Genomic DNA, 15049 nt, shown 5'->3' with positions numbered 1-15049 from the left:
CTCCTCATCATACCAATTGTTTTGAGGCATGCTTCCAGATCGTCTGCGTGTAGACTGGCAGTGGGGATATGCCTCTGATGCTGCATCATGTAGCGTCTCTGTCAGAATCTGGGTGAGCTCATCTAATGGTCGTCCTGAATGCTGAGTGCATAGCTGCCTGTATATCTCATCAGTGTACACGTGATCCGCCTCCCTCGTGAAGGTATACCGAGTATGTGTGGAGGCCTCTCCCAATGAAGCTGTGTTGAACTGGAATGATAAGAGTGAAAGACAAGATAGCATGATCGACTGCTACCCCAACCAGTCTAGTTCCCACCACGAAATCCTGAAAGGAAGGAATGAGTCCTGGCGGAGCCATAACATAATCCACTGTACTAGCGCCATGCCGATATGGAAAACATGTAAAACCACCAGCTGCAGGGAATCTCTATAGGCCATTCAAAATGGCCAATCCATGTGCAGTCCCCATATCAATCAAGTATCTGCCATACTCAGTTTGCTCCTTATCCTGTGATAATCTAGACAGGCCCAAACCCCAGCCTTGCGCATCCAGCAGCCTGCCATGACAGAGAGAGAGAGAGGACTTGGACTCGATGAAACTGCACGCTGCCTTGCCCAAACCTGCCCTGTTGATCGAACCTTACGTTGTTGCTGCAGCTGCCGTAACATCAAAATCAAAACATTAACGTAAGTTTTTTATTACGTGGCGTGGCTGCCTGCCGTCGACTTGCGCACAAATGCAAGCTATCATGCAACGCGCAATAGATTCACAGGGCGATGGGCTGGTTGAGAGACTTGCACTGTACGCACGAATCTGTACGAACTCAATCTGCACTCTGCGTGCAAGCCCTGCTCTGCTGCTTGCGCAAACCCTGTTCTGCAGCCTGCGAGAGAGAGATATGATATGATATATTATATTAGCGTCTTCAAAAGGCCAAAATGACCTATGAGACCATCAGATACAACGTGGTGAATCTAATACAATGTCTGAAGTACAAGTACAAAAAGTACTGAATGTAAAAAATGAAAACTGAAAATGAAGTGTGAAATGTGAAAATGTAGAATAGGCCCTCAATGACACTCTGGGTGTCGTGCTAGGATGCCTCTGATCCTCTGCTGGAGTCTCCGTCGATGGAGTGTGCTCCCGTGTCTCGGTCGAAGAGAGAGAGAGAGAGAGAGAGAGAGAGAGAGAGAGAGAGAGAGAGAGAGCAGTTTTCATAAACGTGAAATTACACAATACAACAGTCATTTTACATGCTTCCAAATCTGCTTGAAACCTGTCTGCTGTCTTCTTATACAGACAGCCACCGTGTGAACGTCGTAGGCAATAACTTACCCATACATTTTATACAACAGAAGCATCTCAAATCAACTGTTTTCTTGACACATTGCGGCCGGTTCTGCTTACTCCAGTCACAATATTTACTGGTAAAGCCTGTTTTGTCAGCTCGCGCACTTGTATCAGGATGGGTCCTGGAACCGGAGAAACTGAATGTTTTCGATGCCTTTCCACCTGCATAAAATAGAGAGACTCTGTTACTTTCAAAAGCATACCAAGTGATTCTTTGTTTCTGCAAAACTCTATCCAGCTTTTAAGAGCTGTCTAGAAGAGTCCACTCCCCGACCCCCATATCTTCTGCAATGTTCCGGAAAAGTTTGCCTCAGCTTAGCGTTAAGCCGTTAGAAAATTGAGGGTAGCCAGTTGCAAACCATGGTAAGGAAAAGAAAACTGGTAGAATATAAGAGAAAATAGTTCATTTTCTACTAGTATTTCTGGTTTGCATCTTTACAAGGAGGAAACCCGGTCACTTAGGGAAAAAGACTGTCCTGAACACTGATCTTCTGTAATTCAAGGTAATTAGGTACATTAGGTACCATATGCTAGATGCAGGTACGATACCTCTATTGTTCGTCACCCTTGAATAAGGTATGTAAGGTACGCAACGTATTTATTAGAAAAAACAAAAACTTATTTTATTTCAAGCATTGCTGTTCAAAGATAAAAGCCCAAATAAGCTACATACATAATAGTGAGCCTAGGCCCTATAAGGATGCCACATAGCTAAAAGAAAGCACTGAAAGCGCAAAGCATAGCTCTACTGCCACACCTTTTATATAATTAAAAAATGTCAAGTGGGAGATGAACCGATCAGTGGAATAGATACAGAATGTACTGTGCGTATGGTAAATACGTGCAGTAAATACCATATGTATGATATGGAAACAAGGTGTTAGGTACGCAAATGGAAGCTAAGATTTGGCCTACTCTTAACGGCTTATATATGTAGGTCATCTAGGTTTCATGAATTGTCCTTTGAGTGGATTAGAGAGATTTAAAAATGTCACAAATCCAAATCTAACTACTCCACATAAATATATAAACTTCTGTTTTTAAATCCATGTACAGCAACTAGCAAAAGAAATACCATGTCCACTCCTTTTAGCCAGGAAAACGTAGAGGACTATACAAAGTGAAAGGTAGAAGCTCAAAACAACAAGGATAACTGAAGAACGTCCAAGCTACATAGAAAGAAGCTAAGCACGGTCACATGAACGCACCTAAAACTAAAAAGATGTGATTATTCATCACATTGGTGCCCTGAGCTAAAAAGTTATGCTGCAACTCAAAATGCCCATATATCAATCTGATTGTTCATTTTATATTTGTACTTTTGAATCATATTCCGAGGTTTAATCTGCTTCAGAGATGTAATGTAAGTTTACCTTGCATGTCGAAGTCAGTGGTGGTGTGCTGTAGCAGTAAGTACACGGCCTTTCTCCCTCTTACAATGCAAGAGTCACAAAAAAAGGGTTTTCTAGCCCTACGTGCCCAAACGCCGGGGGGGCGGGGGGACATGTGACAATGACTTAACTCACCGGCATATTTTGTGATATGTTCTTTTCCAAAGGGACTTCTCTCAGCACAATTGTAATTTGTAAGGAAGTCAAGTTGTACCAATATGTCATTTTTTATATCCGTTCGTCCTTCTGAAATTTTTGGTCCTCAAGTTAAGCATCGGTCTCAGTGTTAGTTCTAGTCCATCTTGTTCTCATTTATGACTACGCATTCAGCATCTGTCCAATCCACTACAAACAGAATCGCCTCTTAATGAATGCAAGCTCCAAGCCCGAATTCCAGGTGAAAAAAAGCACCTGGCAAACATAGGTGCAATTAAAAGCAGACGATTCTTGGTAGATACCGCCTACAAGCTCTAACGCGGGTTCACACACGCAGACTTCAGTTTCTACTGTGTGTGTGTGTGTGTGTGAGAGAAAATCTAAATTGTTACCGTTGCATCAAATGGATTGGCACTCAGTATTATGGCTAGGGGAGATAGTAAAGCCTGACCAAATTGTGAGACATCTTGGATACCCGTTGGCTTGGTCGGTTAATAATGCAAAATTGTTGGATTGGGTTGAGAACAAATTGAGGTCTCAATTACACTATTGGAAATTATCCACTTGGCCGCTACATGTAAGACTCAGAATAGTAGTCCATATTGGTGGCATATGTGCAATTTTTCTTGCCTATGTTACATTGGCCACCTCGTCGTATTCGAGCTTTGATGTCTCGGATACTGGAGCACTTTTGGTCTACTTCTTCTTAGAAAAAGGGTCTGCGTTTGCTTGCGATGGATAAATTATGTAGTCCGAAGCGTTGTGGTGGTTTGAATATTCTACATCTCGGTTCTCATGTTATAGCAAGAAAGGCCACATTGTTGTTGGTGTTGGTTGAGTAAAAGCAGCCTTGGACGCAAATGTTTGCGTTTTTGTGCGCTCATGCGGTTTCTACACCGGCTTTTGGTCATTGGCAGCCATCGTATTGGGATGTGGTTTTTGGTAAGTTTCAGGCCACGATACCTGGATGTCTTTTTGCCTCCAGTCTTGTAGCAGATTGGAAAGTAGTCACGCAAGACTTGTTGTGGCATGGTAGAGATGACGTATGTGGCAACTCGCTTCGGTTAGAAAGTTTACATTGGAGTCGAGTTTTTGATCAAACTCTTGTTCAATGCTCTCCAAGACAGGCTTATTTTCTCTCGCAAAAAGATATTTGCAGTGTAATTGATGTGCTGGATGCTGATGGACGGATGCTTTCGTTCAGATAGGCTGCTCATATCTTTGGGCTTGGGATGCATTATAGGCATATGTGGGACAACATTAAAAATCTGGTTGATTCCATATCTCCCGTTCCACCGCTGGTTGCAGAAAACCGAATTTGTGATTGGCATTATGATGGTTCTTCGGCCTCTTTGATTTCTGCAAAGAAAGTGTATGGTCATTTGCAATCGTTGTCTTGGATGTACGAACACTATAATAAGGTATGGAATATGAACAAGAGTGATATTTGGTGGCGGAGTAAGGTCATGAAGGTGTGGCCTGCGAAATTGCCTCTGAAGGAGAGACTGTTTATGTGGAGATGCATACTTGGGGTTCTCCCGATTGGCAAATTTCTACGTTCTAGGAGATTGGCCTCTTCACGATGTGTTAGATGTGGTGCAACAGTTGAGACCATTCCGCATTTATTGTGGTCTTGTCCTCATACGCTGCCGTTTGTGGATTGCATCTCTACTGCTCTTCGCATGCGTTTTCCTAGCATGCATTTTGGTAGATCTTTGTGGATCTTTGAAGTACTTCCGCCATTGCTTTGGCCGTATGCATACTTTTTTGGTTGGGTCAGATTCTGGGCGCTTTGGACGGTGTGGAGAGTACGTAATTCCCTCATGTTTCAGCAGATGCGAGTCGATTATGTTTTCTTCTTCACGACGGCTCTGTTGCAGTCTCTCCGAGTGGCTTATGACTTGGATGAGATTACTCTCAATCATTACGAGCTTTATTTTGACTGTTTCTGATTTCCCGTTTGTAGTATTTTTCATGGGTTTTCGAGGTTTCCCATGGGTAATTCAAAATGACATTACAAAAAAAAAAAGTGTGTGAGAGAGAGAGAGAGAGAGAGAGAGAGAGAGAGAGAGAGAGAGAGAGAGAGAGAGAGAGAGAGAGAGAGCATGTGTGTGTGTGTGCGCGTGCGCGTGCATGCGAGAGAGTTTGGCACGCAACTCCCCTGCTCTGTGACAGATTCGCCCTGTGCGCGCCTCAGCCCCTTTGCGCGTACCTGATATTTCGCACGCTCCCTGCTCCTGCGCGCAGCGCCCTGCAGTCCCCTGCAAGGTTCCAGCGTGTGTGCCCTCTGGAGTTCTGTACAAGCAGTGTTCGGCCTAACCAATCTGCCACCAGTGACCCGCAATTTCTATTCAGCTCGTCAAGTCCTCTGTTCAGGTTTGGCACTCATATGTAACACAGACAGTGTCTGATTATCACTCCAGCTTAGGCGCAGTTCAGTTTCAGTAAATAGGCTTACATACAGAAGACTTTTTTGGGTTCAATATTGTGGCAGTGTACAGAATTTCGTCTTTTTTTTGGCTTCCAGTAGTCGGTAGTACATAAACACTAAGGTCTCAGTGTATGACAGATTCCGGTGTCCTTTATCAGCTCATACAAACGCAGAAAACAGATGGTACCTGAGTCTATGGAAATGGATGAAATCCGTGCTTGTTTGTTAGAAGATTTTGAAGGTGCTCGGAACGCTTGGGAGGGGCACGAACCTGCTACTGAAGTGCTCATTCCTGTTCAAGCTTTGATGAACCCAGTGGCACAATATGCTTTAAATGCTGTTATTTTGTTCTTCCCGAACAAGATGCCTACTGCACAAGATGTGGGTCAGTGGGTAGACTTCCTTCTTAAACGCAAGGCGGTTCAAGGTGTTTACTTTGGTGCCAGAGGACTTTACGAAGTTTTGTTAGCAGACACTAATGTCCGCAATATGTTGCTTGAGTTGTCTCCTTTGTTCTTTGGTACTCAGATGACACATGTATTGCCGTGGCCCTTACCAAGGACTATCAAAGTCTAATCCGTCATAAGTGCCCGGTATGGGTGGAAATCCTCGATTTCCCACGCACTTGGCGCCATTTTCTTCCTATGCTCGCCTCACATTTCGGGAAAGTGATTTGTCCTCCCAAGCTTGATGCCAATACAAATCGCTTTTGTGTGCTTTGGGATACGGATGTTCCCACCCCTGAAGGTATTACTGTCAATTCCGGAGACCCACTCATTGGGAAACGCCCTTTTAAGCTCAAATGGGCAAAATTTGCGTATTCATGTTTTCGCTGTGGAAAATTTGGACATATGCAATCTGAATGTTCTGAGCCTATTTTGCAACCCCCTCCTTCAACTGTCCCTCAGCTTGTGGTTTCTACTGGTACAGAAGTCCCTAATCCTAGATCTACCGCTTTTGCGGCTTTTGCGTTGCCTGATGCTTCGTTTGTGGATAAAGGCAAGGTCAAACCTGTTGTTTCCCCCAATCCTCAAGGAAAAGGAAAGTTTGTGTCTACTACTGAAACCAAAAACAAGGGAAAAAAGGTAGACTCAGTGGAAGGATCTCCTTGGGTGACTCCCAAGAAAACTATTATGATGCGTTCGAAGCTCTCCTCTCGTAATTATGTATCTTCTGAAGTAAAATCTGCGGGGCAAAAACCTCTTCCCTGTAATGATAATCGCACTCTTGCGGATGCATGGAATAAGGTGGTGCACTGCTACAGAAATGTCGTGGTTCATGGGACTTCTCAATCGCTTGCAGGCTTGAGACAAGCATGCAGAATACTGTGGTTGAGTCACGGGCTGCTGATGTTGATGTGCTTATGGGCACGTCAACCTAGTCCCTTCCTTACTTGCCTCTGTACATATCTCTTGAATGCATAGTTGTGTTAAATGCATTTCATATAATGTGTGTGGGTTATGTAACCCCGACAAATGGAGATTAACCTGGCACTATGTAGATACATGTAAGGCAGACATTGTGGTTTTGCAAGAGCATAATCAGCATGAATATACTGGGCAATGCTCGTATTTTGCAGGATATTGGATAGCATACGCTGGTTTGTCGAGCTTTTCGGGTGTTTTGATTATGGTTAGGCATGAGTTGCAGCCAAATTTGGCGTACAATGATCCAAAGGGTCGTTGGATGGTGGTCCAATGCACGATCAATAGCCAGAGTTATGAATTTGGTGGTGTCTATGCGTATACGGCCTCGAGACAACGAGCTGCTTTGTGGCGTGAGATATCTTCTTATCCATGGCTTTCCAATGCCCTACTTTGTGGTGATTTTAACAATGCATCCGCTTTATCGGATAACACCACAAAACATTCCCACATGCTGAGCATAGAATTGCAGGCCTAGTTAGATCTTGTTGCATGCACACAGATGTTGGATTTGTGGACCGTCTTCCATCCCAATGTTTCGTGGTACACATTTCAAGATAATGCCTTTTCTACATATCGTGCAAGATTAGATCGGTGGTATGTCCTCGGCATGCAACAATTTGATGAGTTTGTGTGCGAAATGCGCATAGACCATTCTTTGCTTTTATTTGATCATACTCTCGTTGTGATGCTGTTGCGCTATGGGCAACTACACTTTGATCAACCTCTTTTTAAGAAACGCCTGCTGCACATCAACAATGCTTATCTTTGACATGAAGCATTCTACGAGATGATTTATGATGTTATTCCCCCTTTAGTTGCCCAAATATATCTTGATCCTCATGTTGCTTGGGTGCGCTTTGTTGTACGCGTGCAGAGTGTGATTCTATGGCAAGCAGTACATGTTTCAATTACGTGGCGATGTTGAGGACGCCAAACATATGTATCAACAGCTCCAACTCTTAGCTCACACACGTTTGTTGTCGGAAAGTGAATTGACAACCCTTTGTCAGGCTTGGGTGTGTTTGCAGCATAACGATAAACAAAAATTGGTTAAATGGAAGACTCGTGCTTGCCATCGAGCATTTGTGGACAAGGGATGTGCCTTGAAACAGTTTTTTAAGCACTTGCATCATTCAAGGGCTTCTCAAACTATTAAGCGGGTTATGTTCCGACCTGGAGCCTGGCCATGGTGTCACATTTTAGGAATGTTTTCGCCGCCCCCCCGGGCCATCTGCTAAAATTATTAATGCACGCCAACTTTTGTTATCTACAGTGCATTCAATTGTCCTGCCTCATGATACTTTGGCCATGGAGGCGGATTTTACAGAAAATGAATTGCACTCGGTATTGCTTAATCTTGGAAGATAGCGTTCGCCAGGCTGGGACGGGCTCACTGTGGAATTTTTTCTCTCCTTTTGGGAGCCTCTGAAAGAACCTTTGCTTTACATGATGAACATTGCATGGGCGAAACAGTGTTTGCTGATGTCTTGGAAAGAGAGTTCACTGAAGTTATTGCCCAAACAAGCGCTTTGTGAGAAGTTCTTGCATTGGCGGCCGATAACTCTCATGCCGGTTATATATAAAATCATGGCTAAAATCATTGTGAACCGTATCAAGGAACCTCTTATGGCTGGTATCCATTCCGCGTAGTATGGCTTTATTCCTCGTCGCCAGATTTTTGACAATCTGGCTAATGTATTGATAGGAATGGAATATGCAAAGTATACCCAGCAGGATGTTTTTGTGATGCAGGTAGACATTGAAAAGGCTTTCGATACGGTACAATGGGATTTCATTGCTTCCACTTTGGGGGCCCTTGGACTTGGTCCTAAGATGGTCAATGTGGTATACTTCTTGTATGCTCACAATATATCTTCAGGCCTCCTTGATGTGGAGCTGACATAACCTTGGCCTCTTGGATGCTTTGTGAGACAGGGTTGCCCACTTAGCGCCTTGTTGTATGCCATTGCCACTCACCCTTTGTTATTGTATTCGGACCATTTGACTTCGCTCGGTCGTCTTCATGGGCTGAAATTACCTAATGGGAAAGACTTCGCAAGGCAGGCCTATGCTGCAATAACCAGGATGATGTGTGTGAAATTATGCAGACATTGAATACATTTGGCTTGGCTGCAGGCCTTAAGGTTAACTTTTACAAATCCAAACTCTTGCCTCTGGATGTTTGTGACTGGCATCGTCTTCTGTGGCCTGGCGAGATTCTTGATCCGCATGTGGTGGTCAGGCACGTGGGATACCCTATCGGCTGGCAAATAACTAATACACAGCAAATTGATTGGGTCATGCAACGATTGAATGTCAAATTGCACTATTGGAAACTGTCTACATGGCCGCTACATGTTCGACTTCGTATTGTGCAAAGTATCATGATGGCATATGTTTAATTTTACTTGCCGTTGTTGCACTGGCCTCGCTCCCGTGTCACATTGCTTATGTCTAATATTGTATCTCACTTGTGGTGCAATAGTTCTCATAAGAAAGCCCTCCGCTTGTTACCAATGGAGAAACTTTGCACTACAAAGCATCCTGGGCGGCTGAATATTTTGGACCGCCGACGACATGCATTGGCAAGGAAGACAATGTTATTGCCTACTCTTGTGCGGCAATCTCAACCATGTATGGTTGCTGATCTATGTCGGCACGTTACGACTTCCGCATTTGGTTGTTGGCAGACTTCCCTTTGGGAGATTGTATTTGGCAAGATAGATGGTTATGTTCTTGGTTGCTTATTCACCTTTGGCTCGATCTCCGCTTGGAAAGATGTTACGGATAATCTCTATTGGCATGGCAGGCAGCAAGCAGATGGGAATTCGTTGCGTTTGGAAAGCATTCACTGGAGTAAGGTGTTCTCTCTTACCCTCGTTGATCAATTGCCTCGTCAAGCCTACTTCCTCTCTGGTCGTGGCATATGCACAGTGGATGATGTGGTGGATTCATCTGGGAATTTGCTTACTTTTTCTTAGGCAACGGCACGCTTTGGGTTGGGCATGCATTATCGTCATATTTGGAGCTTGCTTCAGCCTATGCTAGCTGATTTTCTCCCTGTTCCGCCGCTGACAGATGGTTGTCGTATGCAAGGTTGGAATCTATGGGACACTCCTGTAGATGCGATTTCTGCCCGACATATCTATGCTTCCCTTGTGCACTCTTGGCTGGCTGATCACTGTAATGCGCTCTGGACCTTGCACAAATCTGAAAGATGGAGACAGGCTCTCACTGCGATCTAGAAGTCTTGCTTGCCTCTTAAAGAGCGTTTGTTTCTTTGGCGTTGTTTGTTGGGAGTTCTTCAGGTTGGAACTCTCCTTGCGGCGCGTCACATTAGCTCCTCTCGTTGTGTAACCTACTCCGCTGCTGATGAGAATGTCAAACATCTACTTTGGGACTGTCGCTGCACCAGGACATTCCTGCGATGTGTTTCTGCTTGTTTGCATCTTCGATTTCCCTCGGCGGTTTTACACAAACGTTTCTAACTTTTTGGCAATCTTCCGACTTCCCTCCAATGTTTTGCCATCTTCTTTGCTTGGGTCAGATTTTGGTCGCTGTGGTCCCTGTGGCACCATCGCAATCTCCGTATGTTTCACCGACGTGAGGTTGATCCTTTTCCATCATTCAAGATTTCGCTGAGGCAATCGTTACATTTTGCCTTTGACACTAGGGACATATCCCTGGAAATCTTGCTACTCTTCTATGTTTGCTTTTAGCGATTTTACATCGCAGAACACAGTTGTGTTCTTCCCAACTGTGTTCTTCCCCTTGTATCTGATCTTTTTGGTGGGTTTTCCTCGCTTTGAGGTTTCCCACTTGTAAATTAATCAAATCAGATTGACCAAAAAAGTGTGTGACAAATCTGGTGTGTCTGCCTTCTGTCGACTGCACGCTGTGTTACTGTTGCGTGTTCTGCACAGGCTGCGAGCCTTGCACCTCTTGCTCTTGCGGGACCTGCCTTGCGCATGCGTCGGCCTCTGTGCGGCAATCAGCCCTTGCGCAGTCAACCGTCAGCGATTGCTCTCACAGCGTAGCAAGTTGCCTTTGCACAGCATCTTGAGTTCTGGTTGGAGTGTGTGTGTTCAGAGCAGTCAGCCCTTAGCGTCGGCTTCACATTCGCTCTACAGGATCAAAGTGCATTGTGATCTGCTAGAATTTCAGTGATATTGTACAGTCTAGTGGAAGGTGCACTTTGATGTACGCCAGTTGTGGATTCATGTACATAGTCTTGTGGTCTCTGTACAAAGCTACAGGTTTCTAAAATCTGAATCTATTTGTAATGCTTTTTTCTCTAGGTATTTGCTCTTTGGGTAGGGTGTTCTTGCTTTATATCCCGATTGTTGTGTGTGTTTAAGCGTCGGAAAGCCATGGGAAGTTTCCCGGATGCCACTTCTGAGATCAAAACTTTCTGTTTGAGGATTTTGAGGAAGCCCAGAAAGCTTGGAATGGTCTGGCACCTGTTCTTGAAGTGCGTATTCCTATGCAGGAACTCATGGACCCGGTTGCGCAGTATGCTATGAATACAGTCATCTTGTTTTTTTGGGGGAAAATGCCCACTGCGCAAGATATAGGGCAATGGGTTGATTTTCTTCTCGAACGCCCCAAGCTGTCCGTGGTGTTTATTTTGGTGCTCATGGATTTTATTAAGTCCAATTGGTGGATATTGAAGCTACAAATCTGTTGCTAGAGATGTCTCCACTCTTCTTTCGCACGCAAATGACATGTTTTGCCATGGGTATTGACAAAAGATTATCAAAGCCTTATCCGCCATAAATGCCAGGTGTGGGTGGAAATAGTGGACTTCCCTAGCACATGGAGACATTTTCTACCGTTGTTGGCTACACAGCTGGGGAAGGTGATTTGTCCCCCGAAATTGGATGCAAACACCACCAGGTTTTGCATCCTTTGGGATACTAACAAACCTACCCCTGAAGGCAGTATGGTTGATTCGAGGGACTCGTGGGTGGGCAAGAGCCCATTCAAACTCAAATGGGGCAAGTTTGAAAATTCATGTTTCCGATGTAGTAAATTTGGGCACGTGCAATCTGAATGCCCTATACCAATTGTGCAGCCCCCTCCTTTAGTGGTTTCGTCATTTGCTCCAGTCCCTATGGGCAAACCTATCGGTGAAGCAAAGGAGAATGGAGGCTCAATGGTTATTGTAGCTCAAAATGTGGAAAAAGCGAAAACCAAGCTTTCCTAGTCTGCAGTTCTTGGTAATGGCAATGTTGTGAAGGGTAAGCGTGTGGGGTCCAATGTTTCTAGCGCTTGGGAGGTGCCTAAGAAGACGGTGAAAATTCGCACTCCACCTTCCTCTCGCAATTATGTTCCACATGTCAATGCTAATAAGAATGCATCGTTCAAGCAACTTCCATGTAATGATAATTGCAGGTTGATTGACACATGGGAAAAAGCGATGCATTCTTATAAAGATGTACTTATTGGTGAGGCTTCCGACTCGCATATGAATTCTGTGGAAACCTTTTCTGCACTAAACCAACAGATCAATCTGACATGGATGTGGTGGAGGAAGACGTGCACATGGGCACGTCTACCTAATTCCGTATGTTCTTTTGCCACTTGTACATATCATTTCCCATGCATAATCGCATTAGATGTATCTCATACAATGTGTTTGGGTTATGCAACCTTGACAAATGGCGGCTAACTTGGCATTATGTAAATACATGTAGGGCAAATATAGTTGTTTTGCAAGAACACAATCAACACGAGTTTATAGGTCAGTGTTCCTATTTTGTGGGTTATTGGACAACGTATGCTGGCTTGCATGGTTACTCCAAAGTTTTGATGATGGTTTGGCAAGAGCTTCAACCAGTTCTTTGAGTAATGACCCACGCAGTTGCTGAATGAGTACAATGTATGTTGAATGGTCAAATTTATGAAGTTGGAGGCATCTATGCATATACAGCCTCTGCGCAAAGGGCCGCCTTATGACAGGACATCTCTTCTTATCCATGGACCTCCAATGCGTTGTGGAGCTTTCAATTATACTCCAGATATGCGTGATAGCACAACATGCAATTCTTCAAATATGTTGCTCGTGAAGAAACAAGCATGGAATCATCTCATCGCTTCTGCACACATGCTTGATTTAAGGTGTTATATGTATCCTATATTTCCAGATTTAATTTTCAACATGCTGCTCATTGCTCTTAACGCACACGGCTGGATAAATGGTATGCACTAAATTCACAGCAATATGATGATTTTGTATGCGATATGAGAATGTATTACACTCCGTAGTTATCGGATCATCACCTTGTTTTATTGAATTTGTACTTTGAGCAATCTCTTTGTGAGAGACCTCTTTCTCAAACGCGTCTGTTGCATATTAGCAATGCTTATCTTACTCAAGAGGCCTTTCGAGATTTGATCTTTGGGTTGGTTCCCCCTTTGCTTGCTCACATGCATCTAGATATTTGTTATGCGAGTGCAATGTGCTATTCAAGATTATGGTAAATAGTACATGCATCAGATTCGAAGCAATGTTAACGATGTCAAGCAGGTTTGTCAAAAGTTGCAGGAATTGGCTAACTCACGGTCGTTATCTGATTGCCAAAGTTATGTGAAGCTTGCGTATGTATACAACATAATGACAAGCGGAAACTTAACAAATGGCAGATGCGTGCTCGTCAATGGGCCTTTGCGGATAAAGGTTGTGCTTCGAAACAGTTTTTTATGCATCTGCATCACTCGAGGGTTTCCCAGGACATTAAGTGTGTAAAGCTTCCTTCAGGTGCTTGGACATCATCCAAATAGGAGCTTGCTGATGCTATGGTCTTGCATGTTTGGTGCTTCTCCTAACCATCTATAGCAATTTGTCCAGCACGACAAATGTTGCTCTCTCATGTACAATCAATTATTTCTTCTCACGATACACAATGCCTTGAGGAACCTTCCACGGATTCTAAATTGCATTGTGTGTCGCTTGCATTGGGTCGTTGGCGATCCCTTGGCTGGGATAGGCTTACTGTGGGGTTTTTCCTCTCCTTTTGGGAGATTCTTAAGGAGCCTTTGCTTTTCATGATGAATATGGCATGGGAGAAACAAGACTTGTCAGTATCATGGAAAGAGGGTTTGCTCAAATTGTTGCCTTAAGCAAGAACTTTGCGAGCATTTTTCTCACTGGCGGCCTATTACTTTGATGCCTGTTGTTTATAAGATATTGGCTAAACAACATATTGGCTAAGTTGCTGGTGAATCGGATTAAAGATCACGTTCTTACTAGAATTCATCAGGCTCAATATGGTTCATACCACGTCGCCAAATCGCTGACAATTTGGCTAATGTTCTAATTGGCATGGAGTATGCAAAGTATACGCAACACGACGTACTTGTTATGCAAGTTGACATTGAGAAGGCTTTCGACATTGTGCAATGGAACTACATTGCTGCTACGATGTCGTGTCTTGGGTTTGGTCCCAAATGAGCCAATGTAATTTATTTCTTGTATTCACACAGTTTGTCTTCGGGGATTCTCGAAGGTGAACTGATGGAATCTTGGCCTCTTGGTTGTTCAATTAAACAGGGCTGCCCCCTTAGTGCATTGTTGTATGCCACACACCCTTTGTTGATGCATCTTGATCACTTGACTTCTGTTGGTCGTCTTCATGGCTTGCAGTTACCATCGGGTCACAACTTCATTGGGCAAGCTTATGCTGACGACTCTTTGTTTATGCCTTGCAGTTGCTAGACTGATGTTCATGTGATTATGGACGCGTTGGAGTTGTAAGGGCTTGCGGTTCGTCTTAGAGTCAATTTCTGCAAATTGAAGCTTCTGCTGATGAATCCCTATGATTGGCATGCTTTATTGTGGCCAGGAGAGATTGTTCCTCCGAGTGTGATTGTCAAGCATTTGGGTATCCAATTGGATCGAAGTCTCTCACGGTCAAAAAGTGGATTGGGTTATGCAGCGCTTGAATGTTAAATTGCATTAATGGAACTGATCTACTGTCACAAAGTGATGACGTGGCAGAAACCCTAAAATTCTTGCAAACCCTAATTTCCGAAAATCGCAGTGGCTATTAAAAAAAATAATAATAATAATAAAAATTTGAAAATGATGAGCGATGCAAATTTTGCTTTTTCTCTACAATATGAGAAAGAGAGAAAGAATGCTTTTGCTTTCAAGTTTTGACTCTCTGTGAGAGAGAGAGCAATTGTTTTTTATTTGAAACTTTTGGGGCTCTGCTTTTGGGCATCCCTTGTAACCTTTAAATTAGTGGTGAGGGCCTCACTTCTGAGAGCATCTCGACGTAGAGTCTGAGAG

At 43.8% G+C, this 15049-nt stretch overlaps 1 protein-coding gene across 8 annotated transcripts in view; it reads right to left on the bottom strand.

Annotated features, from left to right (window-relative positions):
• Window positions 1-1212: 1212 nt before the first annotated feature.
• The window catches only part of LOC147421251 (uncharacterized), a 123632-nt gene continuing 109795 nt past the window's right edge, over window positions 1213-15049 (bottom strand). For all 8 annotated transcript variants that reach the window (XM_086504239.1, XM_086504240.1, XM_086504237.1 and 5 more), the window contains one exon: window positions 1213-1513. In XM_086504239.1, coding sequence (XP_086360365.1) covers window positions 1364-1513 — 150 coding nt within the window. In that variant the 3' untranslated portion in view covers window positions 1213-1363. The remainder of the gene's footprint in view (window positions 1514-15049) is intronic.

The sequence above is a fragment of the Adiantum capillus-veneris genome, chromosome 28 (assembly GCF_014529385.1).
Source record: "Adiantum capillus-veneris isolate H3 chromosome 28, ASM1452938v2, whole genome shotgun sequence".
Classification (NCBI taxonomy): domain Eukaryota; kingdom Viridiplantae; phylum Streptophyta; class Polypodiopsida; order Polypodiales; family Pteridaceae; genus Adiantum; species Adiantum capillus-veneris.
The sequence above is the reverse complement of the archived record's forward strand: the minus strand, read 5'-3'. Positions and strand labels throughout refer to the sequence as shown.